The sequence below is a fragment of the Nannobrachium achirus genome (genome assembly GCF_963921795.1).
Source record: "Nannobrachium achirus genome assembly, chromosome: 20".
Taxonomy (NCBI): domain Eukaryota; kingdom Metazoa; phylum Chordata; class Actinopteri; order Myctophiformes; family Myctophidae; genus Nannobrachium; species Nannobrachium achirus.
In genome coordinates, this window is record NC_137827.1 from 9604703 (window position 1) to 9626785 (window position 22083).

At 43.8% G+C, this 22083-nt stretch overlaps 1 protein-coding gene across 1 annotated transcript in view; it reads left to right on the plus strand.

The window, feature by feature from the left end:
• Positions 1 to 22083, plus strand: part of kiaa0586 (KIAA0586 ortholog) — a gene marked incomplete at its 5' end in the record, with an annotated part of 74950 nt that overhangs the window by 41600 nt on the left and 11267 nt on the right. Inside the window, 18 exons of the mRNA XM_080750810.1 lie at positions 3066 to 3231; positions 3418 to 3612; positions 4643 to 4827; positions 6974 to 7043; positions 7303 to 7392; positions 7509 to 7622; positions 8360 to 8558; positions 9545 to 9775; positions 10932 to 11125; positions 11886 to 11963; positions 13218 to 13387; positions 14225 to 14349; positions 14557 to 14726; positions 15383 to 15551; positions 16782 to 16905; positions 18183 to 18358; positions 19243 to 19316; positions 20405 to 20536. Coding sequence (XP_080606936.1) covers positions 3066 to 3231; positions 3418 to 3612; positions 4643 to 4827; positions 6974 to 7043; positions 7303 to 7392; positions 7509 to 7622; positions 8360 to 8558; positions 9545 to 9775; positions 10932 to 11125; positions 11886 to 11963; positions 13218 to 13387; positions 14225 to 14349; positions 14557 to 14726; positions 15383 to 15551; positions 16782 to 16905; positions 18183 to 18358; positions 19243 to 19316; positions 20405 to 20536 — 2662 coding nt within the window. The remainder of the gene's footprint in view (positions 1 to 3065; positions 3232 to 3417; positions 3613 to 4642; positions 4828 to 6973; positions 7044 to 7302; positions 7393 to 7508; positions 7623 to 8359; positions 8559 to 9544; positions 9776 to 10931; positions 11126 to 11885; positions 11964 to 13217; positions 13388 to 14224; positions 14350 to 14556; positions 14727 to 15382; positions 15552 to 16781; positions 16906 to 18182; positions 18359 to 19242; positions 19317 to 20404; positions 20537 to 22083) is intronic.

Here is a 22083-nt window from a genome sequence, read left to right on the forward strand (position 1 = left end):
TAGAGTACAGCAAAGTACAGTACAATACGGTACAGCAAGGTACAGTAGAGTACAGCAAAGTACAGTACAATACGGTACAGTCAGGTACAGTAGAGTAAGATACAGTAGATTACAGTACAGTAAGATACAGTACAGCAAGGTACAGCATAGTACAGTACAATACGGTACAGCAAGGTACAGTAGAGTACAGCAAAGTACAGTACAATACGGTACAGCAAGGTACAGTAGAGTACAGCAAAGTACAGTACAATACGGTACAGTCAGGTACAGTAGAGTAAAGCAAAGTACAGTACAGTAAGGTAAGGTAAAGTAGAGTACAGTACAATACGGTACAGTAAGATACAGTAGATTACAGTACAGTAAGATACAGTACAGCAAGGTACAGCATAGTACAGTACAATACGGTACAGCAAGGTACAGTAGAGTACAGCAAAGTACAGTACAATACGGTACAGCAAGGTACAGTAGAGTACAGCAAAGTACAGTACAATACGGTACAGTCAGGTACAGTAGAGTAAAGCAAAGTACAGTAAGGTAAAGTAGAGTACAGTGCAATACGGTACAGTACAGTACAGTACAGTACAGTACAGCAAAGTACAGTACAGTACAATACGGTACAGTCAGGTACAGTAGAGTAAAGCAAAGTACAGTAAGGTAAAGTAGAGTACAGTGCAATACGGTACAGTACAGTACAGTACAGTACAGCAAAGTACAGTACAGTACAATACGGTACAGTCAGGTACAGTAGTGTACAGCAAAGTACAGTAAGGTAAAGTAGAGTACAGTAGAGTACAGCAAAGTACAGTAAGGTAAAGTAGAGTACAGTAGAGTACAGCAAAGTACAGTAAGGTAAAGTAGAGCACAGTAGAGTACAGGACAGTAAGGTAAAGTAGACTACAGTAGAGTACATTAAAGTACAGTACAGTAAGGTAAAGTAGAGTACAGTAGAGTACATTAAAGTACAGTAAGGTAAAGTAAGGTACAGTAGAGTACATTAAAGTACAGGACAGTAAGGTAAAGTAGAGTACAGTAGAGTACATTAAAGTACATTAATGTACAAAGTACAATACAGTAAGGTACAGTAGAGTACAGTACAGTAAGGTACAGTAGAGTACATTAAAGTACAGTACAGTAAGGTACAGTAGAGTACATTAAAGTACAGTACAGTAAGGTACAGTAGAGTACATTAAAGTACAGTACAGTAAGGTACAGTAGAGTACAGTAGAGTACAGTAAAGTACAGTACAGTAGAGTACAGTAAAGTACAGTACAGTAAGTGGATGGATGGATGTGGATGGATGCATGGATGGATGGATGGATGGATGGATGGATGGATGGATGGATGTGGATGGATGGATCGATGGATGGATGGATGGATCGATGCATGGATGTGGATGGATGGATGGATGGATGGATGCATGGATGGATGGATGGATGGATGCGAATGGATGGATGTGGATGGATGGATGTGGATGGGTGGATGGATGTGGATGGATGGATGGATGGATGTGGATGGATGTGGATGGATGGATGTGGATGGATGGATGGATGGACAGACAGACAGATGGATGGATGGATGTGGATGGATGGATGGATGTGGATGGATGGATGCATGGATGGATGTGGATGGATGTGGATGGATGGATGGATGTGGATGGGTGGATGTGGATGGATGGATGCATGGATGGATGGATGTGGATGGATGGATGGATGGATGGATGTGGTTGGATGCATGGATGGATGGATGGATGGATGTGGATGGATGGATGGATGGATGTGGATGGATGGATGGATGGATGTGGATGGATGGATGTGTGGATGGATGGATGGATGGATGGATGTGGATTGATGGATGTGGATGGATGGATGGATGTGTGGATGGATGGATGGATGTGGATGGATGGATGTGGATGGATGGATGGATGGATGTGGGTGGATCACTGCTGCAACGTAGCTGTGAGCGCCTGCGAAGCAGGCGCGATCTCTAGATGTGAGCGGCCCGAAGGGCCGCGAACCTCTAGTGTTTCCAAGTACTGCTTGTATTTATATTGTATCATCATTTTGTATGTATCATTTTTAGTGCACGGATCGTGCACGCCCATGCCTAGATAATGCATATATGTGTAGTACTTTTTAACAGCTTTCAAACAAAAAAAAATCCGCTTGGAAATCCGTTCAGGCATTCATGAGATAGAAGCCTTCAAAGTCAGACAAAACAAACACTGCCACCTTCCTAAATTTCTAGTGCACGGATCAATTTTTAGTGCACGGATCGTGCACGCCCATGCCTAGATTACGCACCATATGTGTAGTACTTTTTAACAGCTTTCGTTTGTTATGGGGCTAAACATGCAATTTCGCGATTGCGATCATGCCTAATACATTTTAGGCATTTTTGGAACTTTTTTTATAAAATAAATTTTAAAAAAAGGGTCAAAATGGCTGCCAACTCGGGAAACTCGGGCCGTGGCAGCCTGGGACTACTGTAATAACTCGGGAAACTCGGGCCTTGGCAATCAATGAGTTAATACCTCTAAAATGACAAATTAAACATTGGCCAAATTGTCAAATATTAGAGGCAGAAATTGTGAAATTGCAAGGCGTTTTGAGCATGTAGATCAGCTATTTTCACAATAGAACCATGTTATACAAAATGTTATGCCTCAACTCTTAGTGCTTGTCAGGGTGGGGGTGGTCCCCAGTTAAAATATGATTATTTTGGGGGTCGCGGCCTGAAAAGGTTGAGAACCACTGCATTAGACACAACATCCATTCACAGACAGAAGATTCAAGGAAATGGAAGTTTTTTTATATTTTCATTGTTGCTGTTTAACCACATGAACCCTAGCGTCCCCATATTCTGGGGGGAGAAGATTCTCCGAAAATAGACAATCTACAAGCTGTACAACGCATTGTGAGCTTGTCGATCAGCTCTTTTCAGAAAAGGTAGTGTAGAGTTAAAACAAAAGAGTGCCTAGTTTAGACCCCTGGGGTCTCCGGTTAACTAATTATGCATAATTAAGTGTTTAAAAGGTCTCTCCTGCTGTCTGTCTGTCTGTCGTGCAGAGAACCTCAACAGCGCCACCCACAGGCCACTGCCACTGAAACCCACGCCCATGCCAGAAGTCAGCCACAGGATCCAGCCAATCAGAGTGAAGCTGCAATAAGGCAAGCCAATCACGTGCTGAGGGAGATGAGTCGGCTGAGGACAGAGATGAAGAACATCTTGACGGTGAGATAACACAATATATACCAGTAAAACGCCCTAAGGGCGAGGGGCTAAAGCTGTCATCCCTAATTTGGGCGTGACATTATAGGCGTCAAATTTCTTAGCAAAACTTCAAAAATAGTGAAAATTGCTGCTCCCATCTCTCTCTCTCTCTCTCTCTCTCTCTCTCTCTCTCGCATCTTCATGCAGGATGGTGGTACCCTAACCAGCTCATCTTCTATGCAGGACGGTGGTCCCCACCCCAGCCCTATGCAGGACGGTGGTCCCCATCTCCTCCCCAGCTCTTCCATGGTCTGCCCTGGACTCAGTAGTCATAGAAACAGAGAGGTCACCTCCTCCACTCAGACCACACCTCCTCCTCCTGCACCTCCCTGTGTATCCACGGTAACCAGCACCTCCTTTTGTTCTCCTCTTCCTTTCCCTAGTACACTGGTTCTCAACCTGTGGGTCGGGACCCCCAGGGGGGGTCCCCAGATGATTAACTTAATGTGCAACATTGTTTTCTCACTCAACAGTAAACGAACCAACATAAAGTTTAAGTGTATAGAGGGTATCTGCACATTTCTAAAGTGACAATTTGAGGACCTTTTAATACCTCCAAAATGACAATTTAAATCGTCAAATATTGGAAGCAGAAATTGTGAAAATAGCAGATCTACATGCTCACAACGCCTCGCAAACATTGTTATACAAAATGTAATGCCTCAACTCTTAGTGCTCGTCAGGGTTGGGGGTCCCCAGTTAAAATATGATTATTTTGGGGGTCACAGCCTGAAAAGGTTGAGAACCACTGCCCTAGTCAGACTGGTCTGCCTGCCAACAAAGTCTAATCAAGTGATTTGTATATGAGTTGTTCTCAAACGTTTTCACCCCAAGGACTCCCAAATGAATATGTAAACAGAGGTTCATGAATATGGTTCAGCAACAGAGTTTGATGCTTTCTGTATTAACTAGTCTTGCTGGGGACCCCCTGGAACCCCCTCAAGGACATTTGTGGGGGGGGGGGGGGGGGGGGTCTTCTCCTACACATCTGTTGCTTCTGTGTGCAAATAGAGTTGGTCTTAGTAGCGACCGGACCGACTCTACCTGACCCGACGTTTTCGGGTGGGGGCGGTCCCAAATTGTATGCTAATTAATCAGGCCGGGCCGAGCCTTGTGTTCTGTTCTGTGGAAAAAATAAATGACCCCCGAAAAATAAATGTCAACTTCCCCTAGTGGCCTAGCGGTAAGGCCAACGGAAATGGTAGTGGATGTGTTGGATGTAACTCAAAGTGAACTTTACTCTTGCATCTAGTTTGTCGCCGTTCGACCTTCCTAGTCCGTGTTATTGAAGACAAACGGGCGACAATGGCCAAAACGCAATCAATTAAGAGCTCAAAAGGCGTTCTCTTATCTTTTCCTGCTTCTTCTGCAGCGTGCTGAGGCAAGGGGCGGGGCCTCCTTGCCTCAGGGGGCGTGGTCTGTGCTGGAGGAGGCGGGGAAGGTTCTCCGGCAGGTCCGCAGGAGACGCCAGGTCGTGGAGGACAACCTGGAGGTCATGAGCAGACACACACACTCACACCTCCTCAACGCACACCTGGATGCTCTGGCACACAACAGGTACACACACTCACACACACCTGGACGCTCTGGCACACAACAGGTACACACACTCACACACACCTGGACGCTCTGGTACACAACAGGTACACACACACACACCTGGACGCTAGGGCTGTCACGATGTGACATTTTACATGACGATTAATTGTCACTCAAATAATTGGCGATTAACGATTTAATTGTGTTTTTGACGTTGATAATTACATTTCTGTTTGGCTTTTAGGCTTTGAAGTTACACATGGTAGATATGACACATAACCTAAATATACAAAGAAATTACTGACATATTTGACAACTTTATACTTAAAAAAGAATATTGATAGTGGAAATAGCCGATCTACAAGCTCACAACGCGTCGCGATGCGACGCGTTGTGAGCTTGTAGATCTGCTATTTCCACTATTTTTGACATGGAAACGATTATGACGATTATGAAAAATAATCACGATTATGTAAAATAATCACAATTAGACGATTATGTAATAATTGTGACAGCCCTACTGGACGCTCTGGCACACAACAGGTACACACACAACAGGTACACAATTCAATTCAGTTCAATTCAAACTTTATTCCAGACACACAGAGGGTCCATAGAGTAAATACAGTCAACAACATTTACAGTTTAGGCATTTATTAACAGATGCTCTTAATCCAGAGCGACTTACAATAAGCAAGGTAATACATCAACATCAATTGCATAGAAATATCAACCTAGAAAAAATAATGTACAGTAGGTAGGCAAGCACCTAATCAGTAAAAAACCATAGTTATATAAAACCTAAGAATGCTCTCTAGCTTTCATGTATGGTCATTGAGGGTAGGCGAGTGCTATGGTAAATGCTATGGGTTTAGGTGGAGTCTGAAGAGGTGAGTCTTCAGGCCACGGTGGAAGCTAGGGAGTGAGTCTGTAGTTCTAAGTGCGACAGGGAGTTTATTCCACAGTTTGGGGGCCAGGAGCGCAAATTGTCGAGGACGAGTGGAACAAAACAAAAACAATAAAGAAAAGAAAACCGTATACCAAAAAAACTGAAAAACAGATGTAAAATCATTAAGTACAAGCTGACTCTCCAGTGTGTACGTAGCCTGGACGAGAACCGGAGACAGCTCTTCACAGGATTGACTATATCCTCAATGATACTGTTCTGGGACTCATCTAGGCGAGATATGAAACCATACATTGGATGTCTTAAAGGGCAAGTTCACCTCTGGGACAACCAGAACTTATTTTATTGTTGTTTGGGACAAGATCAACACGATCCTGATTTATTTTTTGTGTTCAATCTGTGTTTTGAGATATGTTAGTATTTCAGCATGAATGATGATGCATTTTGCATCATATGAGTCATCATGCTGCATCATATGGTGCAAAATGCATCATCATTCATGCTGAAATACTAACATATCTCAAAACACGGATTGAACACAAAAAATAATTCAGGATCGTGTTGATCTTGTCCCAAACAACACTAAAATAAGATCTGGTTGTCCCAGAGGTGAACTTGCCCTTTAAGAGAGCCTCACAAACAAGTGACTGGCACTATGCCATCTAGGTATGGCATAGTAAAGTAGAATCCTCAGAGCATCGCAGAATGCTTTAACACACACACACACACACGCTCACACACACATTTTATCTGTTTTGTTGTTTGTTGCACTTGGATAAGATTGTGTCCACAATTCCATAATGTGTTGATGTTGGTACCATTAGGAGAGGTAAGAGGCAAACGTTGATCAAAATAACAATTCTTCTACATTCTCTAATTATGTAGACTTCTTGTAAATTAAGTAATGCAGATGTTCAACAATAATTCAACTCTTCAGAGTGTAACATGAAACACTCTCGAGGGTAAAGCGCAATAATCATTTGGTTACCAACTCTCCATCATTTAGCTAGGGAGGGACCACCTAGAACCCCCTCAAGGACCACTGGTGGTCCCTGGGCCACTGGATTAATGGACCACAATGGAAACAAGCCTTTGGCTTTTATTTATTATTATTATTATTATTATTATTTTTGGTCTCCTTCATTTGGCGTTTTCAACTCATTCACTGACAGGAACGTATTCCCCCTTGGGATAATAAAGGGTATCTATCTATCTAAACCACTGCCAGCTATTTTTCAAACTTATTTTTTCTTGTAGAGATTCAAGTGAAGCAGTTCGTATTAAAAAGACGGTTAACGCCTGGATCAGCACGCTGAGAGAGAGACAGGTCAGTGTTCCACCTCTTCTCCATGTTTCCCCCTGCACAGTCCTTTCCAAAGGTTCCTCTGTCTTCTGGATACAGAGTTTTTGAAGTCGGGCACAGTTTCCATCTCCTATGAGAAATGCTGATCATTTGGATACATCAGACCCCTGTGTTTCTGTCATGAATGATGTCATATATTGAATTCAACCTATCAGCCTCGCTCTGGCCGTTCTGTAGCCAGTCTTACTGCTGGTGATCTGCTTCTACTTTGCTTTTCTCTCAGGCTGAGAAGTCAACAACCACCACCACCACCACCACCAACAAAGATGTTTCTAAAAGCAAAGATGCCTCACTGCCAGCCAAGAGCAAAGAGGTTTGTTCATAAAACACATGAATCATTTATTAATCTCTTATGGTATTATCTGTTCTCCGTAATCCTCCATAATTATTATGTTTAAAAAAGGAAATGTATGTATAATTGGCTTGCAGGGGAGGTCACTGGGCATGCTCAGAAGACCAGGAAGTAAACAGAGAGGACTCAGTGGACAGACAAACAGCCAGGACGGACAGACGGACCAGCCCAGAGACACAGGACTCGCACAGGTACGTGTGTAGGCGATACGGTGTAGGCGTTGGCTCTCACCAACGAGCCTGGCTCTTTGGCTGAGTGGTTATCTATCCCTCTCTTCTCCTCCCCTCATCTCACACCCCAGGGAACATACTTATAACGAAGGCAACATAGGATATTAAGTGTATATTTAGCCTATCAAGTTTAATTTCCATTACACTATTATAATATTACCTTTTTGTTGTTTGCGAACTTCTCCCAGCAGATCAAACGGGTACAGATAATTCAGCAGCATATTGGCAGTCCACTCCGACCACAAACTATTCCATTCTCTGTTTTCCTCTTTTATCTTTCTTTTTTTGGGGGGCATTTGGATTTCTTATTTATTCTACACTTTTTGAGCGGTGGTAAACTGCTCCATAGAGTGGCTGTGCGTGTGTCTGTAGCCACTTTTTCCTCAGCGTTTTGCCATAACAATGTGTGTGTGTGTGTAGCCTGTATTACATCACCAATTACATCCTAGACTTATATACTAGTCTGAAGACGTTATGCAAGCACGACCACCGCTCACATCACATTGGGTGTGATTTTTTACAATATTGGAGCACGTAAGAATGTATGTTTCATTTTACTACAGCAACAATTAAAAGCAAACATTGTTAATTTTTCATATACTGTATAAATGTTTAAAGCTACAGGGAGCCATTAGGGAGGGATTTAAGCTGTGTTCAAAGTGAGATGAGTAAAACATGGCTTTGTGTTCCCGCTCCAGACAGACTCTGGGAGAGGAGGAGGTGAACAGGGAGGCGCTGGAGCAGAAGGTGAGGCCTACCTGCAGCAGCTTTACGGCAGAGCGCTGTACGAGGGCCACAGGAGAACTCTGAAGAAGGGCCCCTACCTCCGCTTCAGCTCCCCCGCCTCCCCCCGGGCCAGGGGCCCCCCGCGGCCGCGCCTGGTGGAGAGGGTCAAAGGTAAGGTTACTTTTGACCTTTTTTGGACCCAAAAAGACCCATCATCACTGTGATGTCAGTGGAACCACACTAACATAATCCCTTTTATGCCCTTATATGGAGATCCCTGATTTCATCAATATTAAGCCCATATCTAACATGACTTCATATGGGAATGCCCCATAGACTGTTGAAAAATATGGACGAAGCGAAGCCATTGGTTTCTATGCAGCGCAAATGGCCCTTTCTACCCCTTGGAATATGGGTGTCGCCATCATAGAATTGGAAAGGCATCAGAGATGCTATTGGCTGCCAACAGTCACGTGCACCGCAGGGATACATGGGAGAATGTGGTCTGAGCCTCCCGAAATACAGCACACGAAGAAGAACACAGCCGGCTGGTATCAGTTTAGTTGGCCACGCCCCCCCGCAACTTTATCATTTATTTTAAAATAAATTGGACCACATTTCAACAAAACGAATATGATGGTGATTGAAAGGCAATTTTTAACTAGCGATAGGAACCATACAGTATTCATGAAAATGTTAATTAAGGTTAGAAAACGAAAGGGAAAATGAATGGGATCCAATGGAGAGCAATTCTTTTTGCGATCGGCCGGGGGGGGGGGGGAAACAGCGCAACTAGCGGCCAATCATAGGAAGTTTTACTTCCGTATTGGAGTCATTTTAAATCGGCAGAACTATGCCCCTGGAATGCCCATATATGGAGGAAGACAGCCCATATCTGTGTGGCTGGTTCTACAGACAGGGATCTCCATATACTGTATGGGAATTAAAGGGATTGTATGATGTCAGATGCCCTAGACATCATAGGACTTTCACATAACGAATAAGCATGTTTGGGGTCTCACAGCATATCTCCATATACAGTTCATGGATCTCCATATATGGGTACCAGGGGTCTCCATATAAGGGTAACATTATATTATCTCTCTCTCTCTCTCTCTCTCTCTCTCTCTCTCTCTCTCTCTCTCCCCGTCTCTCAGGAGTAAAGGTGAAGTCTTGTAAGACTCAGACGACCTTGGCCCCGCCTCCAGCCCCGCCCATCCCCTCTCCTCTGGACCCGTCGCCGTGGCAACGCCCCCGTTACATCCTCAGCCCCTCCCTCGCCGTCCCCAGTGACCCCCATGACCTTCCAACGACCCCTGACCCCCATGACCTTCCAACGACCCCCGTGGAGGGACGCCCCGCCCCCATGGCCATCCCGCTGGGTCACTGTGAGTTTGAGGTTACTTTAGATTCAGTAGTTGTAATTTTTCTATTTTTTATTAATTTAAAATATTATTAAAAGTCATCTGGGGACCCCCTCCCAAACTCATGTGGGGATCCCCCTGGGGGGCATTGAAACAGGGATTTTTCTCTCAGTATGAACTGATAAGCCAATTATCCAAAAGCACATGCCACTCAGTATGCTATTTCTCAACATACCTTTGATTATAGAATGTTAGGAAAGTGCCCCATCTTGTGACAAAGCAGAGGTACTACACCTACATCTCATCACAGCCTGCAGCAGTTAACAATTTACATGTTATCAGTTTCAACAAATTACTATGTTCTACATGTGTTTAAAATAAGAGTATGGTTCTGTATGTTGTTATCGCAGCTACTGCATTGCCTTGAAGGACATTTGTAGAAATGCGCTGCAACGTGTGTGAGCTTGTAGATCTGCAGCACAACCAAACATAAAATGACTTGTCTTATAATTCTACTCGATCTCTTCTCCACTAGTCCCTCCCTGACATTTTAGTCTACTTTTTATTTGCTGACGAAATTGTCAATATATTTTTGTTAGTGAAATAAGGTAGTGGAGGAACGTTTTTCGTCATAGTTTTAGTCAACGAAATCAACACTGCTCAGCATGTCCTGGAGGGGCAGAGGGCCAAACTGAGGGGCAACGGCCTCCATGAAATTCCTGCCCTGGTTAGGGATGGGACGATAAGCGATATTATCGTTTATCGTGATAAAAAACACTCACTCACGATAATGGTAGTGTGGAGATTTTTTTATCGTGAAATCGTCCTCAGTCATGCACTGGGATCAATTCACCTTTTATTTGCCGAGCTTCATATCCGGTACCATTTAAACCCTCTATTGGCAAAACGTACTTAAAATATACGTACTTGATTCAGTCTTTTTTTTTTTACTCTCTACCAAATCCATTTGACAAATAATAGCCAATCTACAAGCTCACAACGCGACGCGTTGTGAGCTTGTAGATCTGCTATTATTTGTCAAATGGATGTTGGGGATATTTTGATTATTGCGATGTCGTAAATTGCGATTTCTTTGCTCACAATAATCGTGATATGAAATGTTCATATCATCCCATCCCTATCCCTGGTATAGACTCTCTGTCTCTCACTCCATCTGTAGGCCAACCCAGGATAGACCGTTCTCCTCCCCGGCCCTCCATGATTCTCCTCTCCCCTCCCGGGCCTGTGGTGGTGGTCCCCTCCTCCTCCCGTGTTCCCTCCCCTCCTCCTCCCCCCCTCCTCTCACCGCCTAAAATCGATGTCGACATGGAGGCCTTCTCTGGGGACGTGGAAGTGGCTCAGCCGGAGGCTCAGGTAACCAGAATGAAACCAGCAGTCATGATTTAGTTGATAGAATAGAAAGCAGAAGTCTAATAAAACAGAGATCGATGCAAAAACAATGTTATTTCTGCCGACTAGAGTTAGTGCTAGTTTGTGCCACTAAATGCCACAGACTGCCAGTCTGAGTTTCTTGTAGGAATTCACTGGGAAAAGGTTTTTTCCAAAATCTCAAAAAGTATAACAATTGGTAAGGAGGAAAAATACAAGCAGAGATAACTAATAACTAAACTAAAGCTGAACATGCTGAAGTTTGAACAGAATTCATAGCTAAAAGAAATTTGGACTAGTTTTTAAGTGCCAAACAATGTGGATGGCAGTAATGTAATTTAAATTGTAAGACAAAATTCATTTCCCATAGGTATTAAAGGACAACTTTGTTTTTTTACAACAAGGGTTCATATTTTAGAGATTTTAATTATTTTGATTTCAGTGACTATAGGGGTATGCTTACAAGTGGCTAAATATGTCTTTTTACACAGAATAAGCCCATTCCCAAGATGCACCGCAATCTTTCATGGGCAGATATATGACTTCTATCTGCTATTTTTAGGCAAATGTTCCGCCCCAACATAATGGATTTTGATTATTGCGATAATATCGCAAATCGTGATTTCTTCGGTCACAATAATCGTGATATGAAATGTTCATATCGTCCTTTCCATTCCCAACAGTGACAAACCGCTTTCTTTTTTTTTCTCTCTCTCTCTTTTTCATCAATCCATGTGTAATCCAGGCAGAGGATGAGAGGAGCAGTGAGGATGACTACATGTTCCCTGGCTCTCAGTTCATGGCTGTGGTCGATGTTGTCCAGGTAACAACTCAACCTCCTACTGTTATCCTTGGATAAGAGTTTGTCCACAAGTCCATGCTGTATTGATGTTGGTGCCATTAGGAGAGATGACAGGCAAACGCTGATCAAAATGACAATTATTCTACGTTCTCTAGTTGTGTAATTAAGTAATGCAGATGTTAAACGATGAGCGTAAAATGAAACCAAATGGTTTTGTTTTGTTTCATTATACGCTCTCACGAGTTAAAGGGGAAAACATCCCGTTTTCAATACTGAACTATGTCATTAACTCATTCCCTGCCAGGCCCGATAGTCCCGAGATTATTCCAATGTCTTTCCCCGCCAGGCCCGATAGTCCCGAGAATTAAAAAAAAAAAAAAAATCAAAAAAATTGTTTTTCAATTTTTTTTTTGACCCCCAAAAATGGAGTAGGCATGATAGCAATCGCGAAATTGCATGTTTAACCCCCATAGCAACCCCATCTTTCAAGCATGGCAGCCATTTTGGCAGCCATCTTTGTTAAACATAGTGGCTGTTATCTCATGAATGCCCGAACGGATTTCCATTCGGATTTTTTTGTTTGAAAGCTGTGAGCAATGTGGACACACGTGGTGCATTATCTAGGCATGGGTGTGCATGATCCGTGCACACCCAATTACATGGAAGTCTATGGAGACGAATGGCAGGTGGGAGTACGGAGGTATGTTAAAATGGCGGTCAATGTGTTAATATACCTTAGAGGAGTTGTGTGGAGAACAAAAAAAAAGTTCCCCCCCTTCTGTGTTGCCTAGAACTGGAGGATTGATTTTGGGGTTTGTATTCTAAAGTACACGGGTGTGATGTCATCACGGTGCAATACAAACCACAGAATTTCCCCTTTAAAGATCTATAAGGGTCCATTTGGTTACCAACTCTCCGTTATTTAGCTGGGGACCACCTGGAACCCCCTCAAGAACCACTAGTGGTCCCCGGACCAGTGGTTGAGAACGACTGCTTTAAAGCTCTTTTTAATACCTCTAAAATGACAAATTAAACATTAGCCAAATTGTCAACTTTTATGAAAATAGCAGATCTACATGCTCACAACGCATCGCAAGTAACGCGAGGCATTGTGAGCATGTAGATCGGCTATTTTAATAATAGAACTGTGTTAAACAAAATGTAATGCCTCAACTCTTAGTGCTCGTCAGGGTGGGGGGTCCCCAGTTAAAATATGATTATTTGGGGGGTCGAGGCCTGAAAAGGTTTCTTTAAAGGACCCTCTCTCCCTCCCAGGAGGAGGACAGTGCGTTAGGGGATGAGGTGATAGAGCTGGAGGGCCGGGCGTCTCCTCCAGTACCCATGTACCATGGACCAGTGTTCCCTCCTCTCCCTGCCCAGGAGCAGGCCTCTCCCCTGGGCCCGGCTCCACCCAGAGACACCCTGGAGAACCACCTGGTGGAATGGTGAGTCCCACTCAACCACACCACTAGTGTTCACATACAAACATATCACTTACAGTTCAGCCATTTATGGCAGACACTCTTATCAAGAGCGACCTACAGTAAAGAACAGCGTGTATCAAAACAACATCCCGGTTCCAACAATTGAACAAGGGCGGGGCGGTTGTTTTTCGGTGGAGATGACGGAGGCGCGCCGGCGTTATATTATAAACACACTCTGATCTAGTTATAACAGCAATCATGGCATAGGCTATTTATTATAATCACTAATTCACTATGAAGTGTCTTTAATTATACTTAAAGTAAAAATAGTCAAATACTGTACAACAGGCAGTTATCCTGATCTCTAAACTGCCTCCCCCTGGCCAGCCCGGGCGCCTGATGGAGGGGAAAGGAACTGGTTGGAATAACGCGTTCCTTCCATGCGCTACGTCCAACCGGGGAAACTCCACCCTGTCTGGTGATAAGAAGCAACTTGGACTCCTCATGCATAGAAGGAAGCATGAGGTCAGTCCGTTGCTCTCCCCAGGCTGGCAGAGGGAGTGTAGCGCCCAGGATTACATTAGATAATTGACACCGGGTGAAAAATTTGTTAAAAATCGTGGGATTAAAAAAGAACTGTGTTGTCAAGTGCCTCAAGAAACTGGGACAGTAGGTAAACCATGAACCTAGCATGTGTCTAAAGTCTAAACAATATACTATCTAACAATCTGAACAGTCTGTCTGTCTGTATGTATGTCTCTCTCTGTCTGACAATCTCTCTCTCTCTCTGTCTGTCCGTCCGTCCGTCCATCCGTATGTCCATCTGTCTCTCTGTCTGTCCGTCTGTCTCTCTCTCAGGGTCGAGCAGCAGCTCATGGCCAGGATGATTTCAGAGATGTACCGCCCCCCTCCTTCTGACCCCGCCCTGAACCAATCTACCGACCAATCAGAGGCCGAGGAGAGGAGCACAGTCTCAGACATAGGTGAGTGTGAGTATGTGTGTGGGGTGTTGGCAGAATATATAGTTTTGCCCAAGACTGAAATAAAGTTGCTTACTGTGTGTGTGTGTGTGTGTGTGTGTGTGTGTGTGTGTGTGTGTGTGTGTGTGTGTGTGTGTGTGTGTGTGTGTGTGTGTGTGTGTGTGTGTGTGTTGTGCGTGCATGCGTGCGTGCGTGCGTGCGTGCGTTCAGTGGAGTGTGCAGGAGGAGAAGGTGTTCAGCTATTGGTCGACTGTGGCGTGCCGGTGAACTCTGACCTCATCAGACAGTTTGTGAATGAAGCACTGGCTGAGACCATCTCCTTGATGCTGGGACACAGAGACACACACACCACTGCTACACAACAACACACACAACCAGAGGTGTGTGGACACGCGCACACACACACACACACACACACACACACACACACACACACACGCACACACACACACAGGAGCCACACCATGCCATTTGGTTTCATTTACACGGGGACCACCCGTAACACTCCATCAGTGACCACTGGTGGTAGACTGTGTGCTTATGTCGTGCTTCTAGAGTCTAGACCAGTGGTTCTCAACCTTTTCAGGCCGCGACCCCCAAAATAATCATATTTTAACTGGGGACCCCCCCACCCTGACGAGCACTAAGAGTTGAGGCATTAAATTTTGTATAACACGGTTCTATTGTGAAAATAGCCGATCTACATGCTCACAATGCCTCGCAGCGCGAGGCGTTGTGAGCATGTAGATCGGCTATTTTCTACATTTCTGCCTCTAATATTTTGACAATTTGGCCACTGTTTAATTTGTCATTTTAGAAGTATTAAAAAGTCCTTAGATATTCACTTTAGAAATGTGCAAATACGCTCCATAAACTTTATGTTGGTTTGTTTACTGTGGATTGAGAAATCAATGTTGCACATTTAGCTAAGCATCTGGGGACCCCCCAAAATAATTTAAGGACCCCCCTGGTGGTTCCCGACCCAGAGGTTGAGAACCACTGGTCTAGACTACTGTACTGTGTGTTCTGTTTGTAGGAACGGTGGGTCTCTACTCCAGCAGCAACTCCAGAGCCCGTGGCCAGCCCTGCCGTGCCCAGTAGAGAGGTCTCTCCCCTGGGCACGCCTCAGGCCTCAGAGCCCCGCAGCCTGGAGCTCAGTGCCAGAGAGGAGCACACACCGACCCCTCCACGCCTCTCAGACACAGGTTGGGATATAAGATCATGTTGTGCTGTTTAAAGGGGAATTCTACTTTATTAACACACTTTTGCAGGATCTAGCACTAAGAGGACGTACATGTGTGAGATTTTCGTCATTTTCGACTCCAGCTCCCACTTAGCCCTATTCGCACCCCGCCCACTCAGCAACTTCCTGGTGCTGAAGTGACGCTTTGAAGGGTAAAACCCTGCTAAAAGCCCATAGAGTTAACACAGAAATCGCAAATGTAATGCAATTTCGGAATAGTAAAGTATAAAATACGGCTAGCATGATCAAGAACACAATATAGTAAAAGGCACAAAGCATTATAATTTACTTTACCGTAAAAAATAATGATTTGTTGGCTTTAAGTCCAGCGATTTCTGTGTTAGTTTCCCCTTCAGAGCTGACGTCAGCACCAGGAAGTTGCTGAGAAATTTGGGCAGGGTGGGCAGGGCGTGAATAGGGTCCCTTAGGAGAGCAGGACATTTGGAGGATTTGTGTAGTCTGGGATCACTTCACTTTTCGAGGTTTGATCCTGTCGGGAGAGGAAACACTTTACGTCATGTTGTAGTACTCAAAGGACTACAATTTGCCGGAACTATCAAACCGGATTCAGTTTTAACCCAAAATAATTCCCCTGCGCTCAAGGACATACTTTTAGGGCCTACCTTATAAACTCCTTGATGCGGCGTAGTTTTGCTTTTGAAAAAGTTGTTTGGGATATGCATCTTTTATTCCACCTCGTAGCGACTGGCAAGACTACACTAGGCTACTCGAGCATTTTAATAGGGATTGGGGAAACAAACGGAGGGAACCAATACAAAGCGATGCCGCTTCTTCGGCTTGTGGTTTCCGCCTAGACCGGATCAAACCGCCCGTTGTAAACCTCAGAAAGCCTGGTGGGCGAGGTTAGGATTTGTGTACCATGTGGCTCCAATTGAGAACGTGTATCTTTCTAAATTAAAAATATTCTGTATTAGGATCTGGCAATGGATACGGCCATGTGTGAACACTTTGTGCTTTACACAGCTTAACCTTTTCCTTTCTCCAATCAGAACTTCTTTTTAGACGTCAAATTAGTCTTGCGATGACTGATGAACTTGCTTCGGCAATGTAAACTTACTGTATTTTTTCTCATGCCAATAAAGCTCCATTGAATTGAAAATTGATTTGACTGGCAGACAGTCCAGCCAATGACGGCCTCTCTCTCTCTCTCTCTCTCTCTCTCTGACCTCAGAGGCTGATCCAGAACCTGTAGCCACTCCCTCCAGCACGCCTCCCAAAGCTGTAGCCACGCCCACAGGCACGCCTCCAGGACGTGTGGTCACGCCCACCAGCACTCCTCCCCCAGACACACCTCTGTGAGTACACACACACACACACACACACACACACACACACACACACACACACACACACACACACACACACACACACACACACACACACACACACATACTTATCACTAGGGATGGAGCTCAAAACACGAGCGTGTTACATACTTGATGACAAATGTATTGAGTACCCAGTATCAATAAGCTTTGGGCTTATCAAGCCTGTTATCGAGCATATAGCGTCCCCATTACATCATGTTTAAACAATCAAGACAAGAGGCGATCAAGAAATTAGTACAGTACTATTTATAATATAAAGCCATTTAACACTTATTGCACACTAATGAATGGTTGTTTTAATGATAGGCAAAATATGTTTTACTTGTTGCCAATTATCATCTTCATAGACAAAGTCACAGTCACAAAACTAGCCAATAAAATATAACAGTTCTGTTCAGAATGTGTCGTCTCATATCTTTCCACAAAATATTAGAAAGGTGCTCATTATCAATGTAAATTAACAAGCTCCATCCCTACTCATTACACACATCACTGTGCGTAACAGCATAGCACATGTACTGTAAGTGTGTAAATCTGCTGTTTCCAGCACGCAACAAATCATGGCTCTTTTTCAACACACCTAACCGTGCCGTGAAACATATTTCACAGGCTCTGGATTTGTTTCTATACTCTACGGCTCGGTTTCAGATAAGGTTGAGCCCTTCTCAGGAACTAGTGCTACTGCTAACCATAATTTCTGGGAACCCAGATTTTTCTTTTTTTTTTTTTTTGCAAATCTTTGAATATATCTTTTGAAAAGCGAACATTTGTAACTCAAATATTTGCTTCCCCCCCTCCCTGATGCATACTCTTTCGAGATGGGGGTCGCCGGCCAAATACATATAATTCTAGGGGTCCTTACCTTGACATGAAAAAGTTTGAGAACCACTGACTTTAGAAACATGCGTTATTCAAAAACCTTAGAAGTATTTAAAAGACTTTAGAATTCATAGAACCGGGTCAGAAATATTCAAAGACTTGCACAAATCCTAAGATTTTTCAAAAATAGCAGATCTACAAGCTCGCAGCTTGTAGATCTGCTATTTTTTTTTTATAGCTAAAGCATTAAATAATGGTTAAAGTAATAATGTTAAATAAAAATGCGTTCTGGATTGAAATGGCTTAAAATAGATAAAACAAACCTCTCTCTCTCTCTCTCTCTCTCTCTCCAGGGCAGTATCAGTAGCAGAAGAGGAGGCGGTACCCTCGTCTCCTCCTCCCCCTCCCCCTCCTCCTCCTATCAGTGTTCCAGAGCTCCCTGCCTCTCCTCCCAGCTCCACTGAGGACACCACCACCAGTACCAGTAGTACCAGTATCAGTAGTGTTACTGGTAGCAGCACCAGTGCGACCACTGGTACCGACACAGCCGTCAAACAGATCTCCGAAGGGGAGCTACTGACCGACTTCAACCAGCTGGCAGGTAAGACACAAACACGCTCACACTTGTAAGGGTCGATTCATACTCCACTTTTAGAGCCTAATTTATTTCGGTTCGGCTCTATCTAAAGTTCTAAACTATGATATCGCGTCATTCAGAGGATTGGGGGGGGCGGATAACGTAATTAATTTGGCTCAGAATGACGCCATATCATAATTTAGACAGAGCCGAACCAAAATAAATTTAGGCTCTAAAAGTGGAGTATGAATCGACCCTATCACCACTGTATACTTGTGTGTGTACTGTGCATAAGGTGCCCAAAAAACTGACGAAAACTATGATGACTAAAACAAAGGTGACTAAGCCAATAATTTGATGACCAGCAGTCGTTCCCTATGGAGACACAAAGCTCCTCCTTTGTTCCCTATGGCAATGGTTCTCAACCTGTGGGTCGGGACCCCCAGAGGGGTCCCCAAATTATTTTGGGGGGGTCCCCAGATGTTTACCTAAATGTTAACATTGTTTTCTCACTCAACAGTAAACAGATCAACATACAGTATAAGTGTATACAGGGTATCTGCACATTTCTAAAGTGACAATTCAAGGACTTTAAAGACCTTTTAAGTACCATTGGTCAATTTGTCAAATATTAGAGGCAGAAATTGTCAAAATAAGAGTCAAAATAAATGTAATGCCAACTCCTACAATTCCAAGTGCTTTTGCAGTTCAAATATGATTATTTTGGGGGTTGCGGCCTGAAACGCACACACACACGAAACTCTGTCATTCATTCTGTCTGTCTACGTGTGTGTGTGTGTGTGTGTGTGTGTGTGTGTGTGTGTGTGTGTGTGTGTGTGTGTGTGTGTGTGTGTGTGTGTGTGTGTGTGTGTGTGTGTGTGTGTGTGTGTGTGTGTGTGTGTGTCCAGTGTTAGAGGAGGAGGGTCAGTGTCTTCCAGAAGTCAACAGTTTCTCCAGCTCCCTGCAGGAGGTTCAGGACATGGTGAGTCACGCCCACACAAAAGCAAAGACGGTCTATCTGGTTTTTACTACATTTTAAAGCTATACTGTGTAAGTTGCTAAACTAGTGGTCAGTAGCGGTATCGTCCGTTTTTCGCCCGGAGTCGCCACGGACCACCGGAGCGTGGCCGCAAACCACCGAGACCGATATGAATCTGTAGAGGGGCAGAACGTAATTTTCTGGCCAGGATTTGGGGAGTAAGAGGCAAGAATCCTTCACCATCGTAAAAGTACTGTTGCCGAGGGAGGCTACTTCCTGAAGAGACGGCAGACACGCTGTGATTGGCCGGTAGTGTATCATGTGTGTATGATCCGCGATGTGATTGGCCAACGTTTATACAACTTATACAGATGATGCAGATGACGTAATTTTGCCGCGAAATTCTCCCCCCCCCTCACGGCTCATAGAAAACATATAAAGAGAAGGCTTTAGAAGCTGAAATTAATGGAGTGGGTGTTCTAAAACTTTAGCGATTCAACAGTTAGGACAATTTTAAGATTTGTTTTATAAAAAAAGTTACATGGTATCGCTTTAACTCATTTAATTATTATTATTACTAGTAAGACACCTCAGGGCGACATTAGGGCGAGCCAATTCTTGGCCATCTGGCCAGTGATGTATATTGGACCAGTTACCCATATATGGAGATCCATAGTACATCCCTTTTATGCCCATTTTTTACGTGGCCACACCCACCTGTTCATTAAGTATATCTGGTTTTCACCTTAGCACCACCCACCCGAAGTTAGCCACACGCCCACAGCTGTTGTTGTATGGTAATACGCGAAGGGGAAGATTTTAGTGGGTTACTAAAGCTGTGTTTTTCAATTGGGCTTTTTGACTCAAAGGCTTTAAGCTTTCAGGAAGAAACCAAACATACACAGGGACATATTTGCTTTATTAACCACTTGTTAACTCCATAGACACATAAAGAAACGGAAAAAGTACAAAACTATGGCACCACCTCTTTAAGCATCATTGGGTCACGTTCCACACTGGCACCACATGTCTGTGCTGTGATTGGCTGTTGAGCTACCTCTGTCTGTGTTTCGATTGGTTCGTCCCACCAGGACTTTGACCCCCCGACTGGCGGCCAGGTCAGAAGGTTGGCCCCCCGTGACCTCCGTGACCCCATCCTGGCCCTGCTGGTCAAGATGGAGCAAGGAGTCAACACACACACTGACCCCCGACCCCAGCCCGAGGTACACACACACACACACACACACACACACACACACACACACACACACACTGACCCCCGACCCCAGCCCGAGGTACACACACACACACACACACACACACTGACCCCCGACCCCAGCCCGAGGTACACACACACACACACACACACACACTGACCCCCGACCCCAGCCCGAGGTACACACACACACACACACACACACACACTGACCCCCGACCCCAGCCTGAGGTACACACGCACGCACGCACGCACACACACACACACACACACACACACACACACACACACACACACACACACACACACCAGGTATCTATCTATCTAGGTATCTATCTCGGGGCACCCCATAAATATTTTTTTTTAAATCTGAGGCACCCCTACATTATACTTTTCACTCCCAGCACCTTATAGAATATTTATAGCATATCGTCGTTGTCGGGTGGAAACCTTGTATGTCCAAAACCATTTTTTTCATCTAAAAAAAATGTTCTACTAGTGAAAACAGCAGATCTACAAGCACACAACGCCTCGCATCACGAGGCATTGTGTGCTTGTAGGTCGGCTGTTTTCAAAAGTAAGCACCGTCACTCAAAAACTGAGAAAACAACCCTTAATAAACAGGTGTTTCTTCCGAAACACATGTTTTTTCCACAAAAAATATCTAAAAAATTACTTTATAAAGAAGTTGATAAAAGTTGATCGACAGGGAACCCCCTAGTTAAATGTTGATCAGGCAGTTGACCGGGAGAGAATGAGTTAATGTTTTGTTTCCTACATTTGCTTTTGATTTAGAGTTTTTCTTTAAGAAAAAATAAATGAAAATCTTCATGAATTAAAGACAAACTCGATAATTTTCCAGATTTTTTGATAGTTTGAGAAATATTTTTTTTCTTCTTTTAAATCAAAGAAATTCCATTAATTAGAAAACAAATCTTCAAGAAGCGACGCGCTGTGTGCTTGTAGATCTGCTATTTTCACTAGTTTTGGGTCCCGTGCAAACGTCTAATCTCTCTTTTCTGTGTTTGTTTGTACACGTTTGAACATTATTTGATTTGTTAAGTGTAAAATGTGAGCTGAGGAAATGACAGCCCCTGTCCATGATCTACCATTCTCTGCCACTGCCCCACTTTAAGAAGTGTTTACATGGAAATCTTTCCACTTTTTGGCCATAAACACACCTTCTTGTAACCATGACTACAGTAGCTAGGCAACAGTGTTCTATATTTAATCACAGAATTGGAAACCATGGTATGTTGTTCCGTCATCCTCCACTAGATGGCAGTGTTATCACACAAATACATAACATGGACATCCAAGTCAGAGTGTGGCTCATAGAATGCAACCACCCTAAAGGGCTATTTCACTTTAAACTCTGCCTTTTGTGTTCACCCCAGATGTTATTTTTGAAATATTTAATGAAAATTAAATTAAGTAAATAAACATGTAGTGTATACGTGTAAGTAACTATTTCTTACAGCAAATGAAAGTTTGTCATGTTTTTTAAGTTAATGTGTGTGCGTGTGTGCGTGTGTGTGTGTGTGTGTGCGCGTG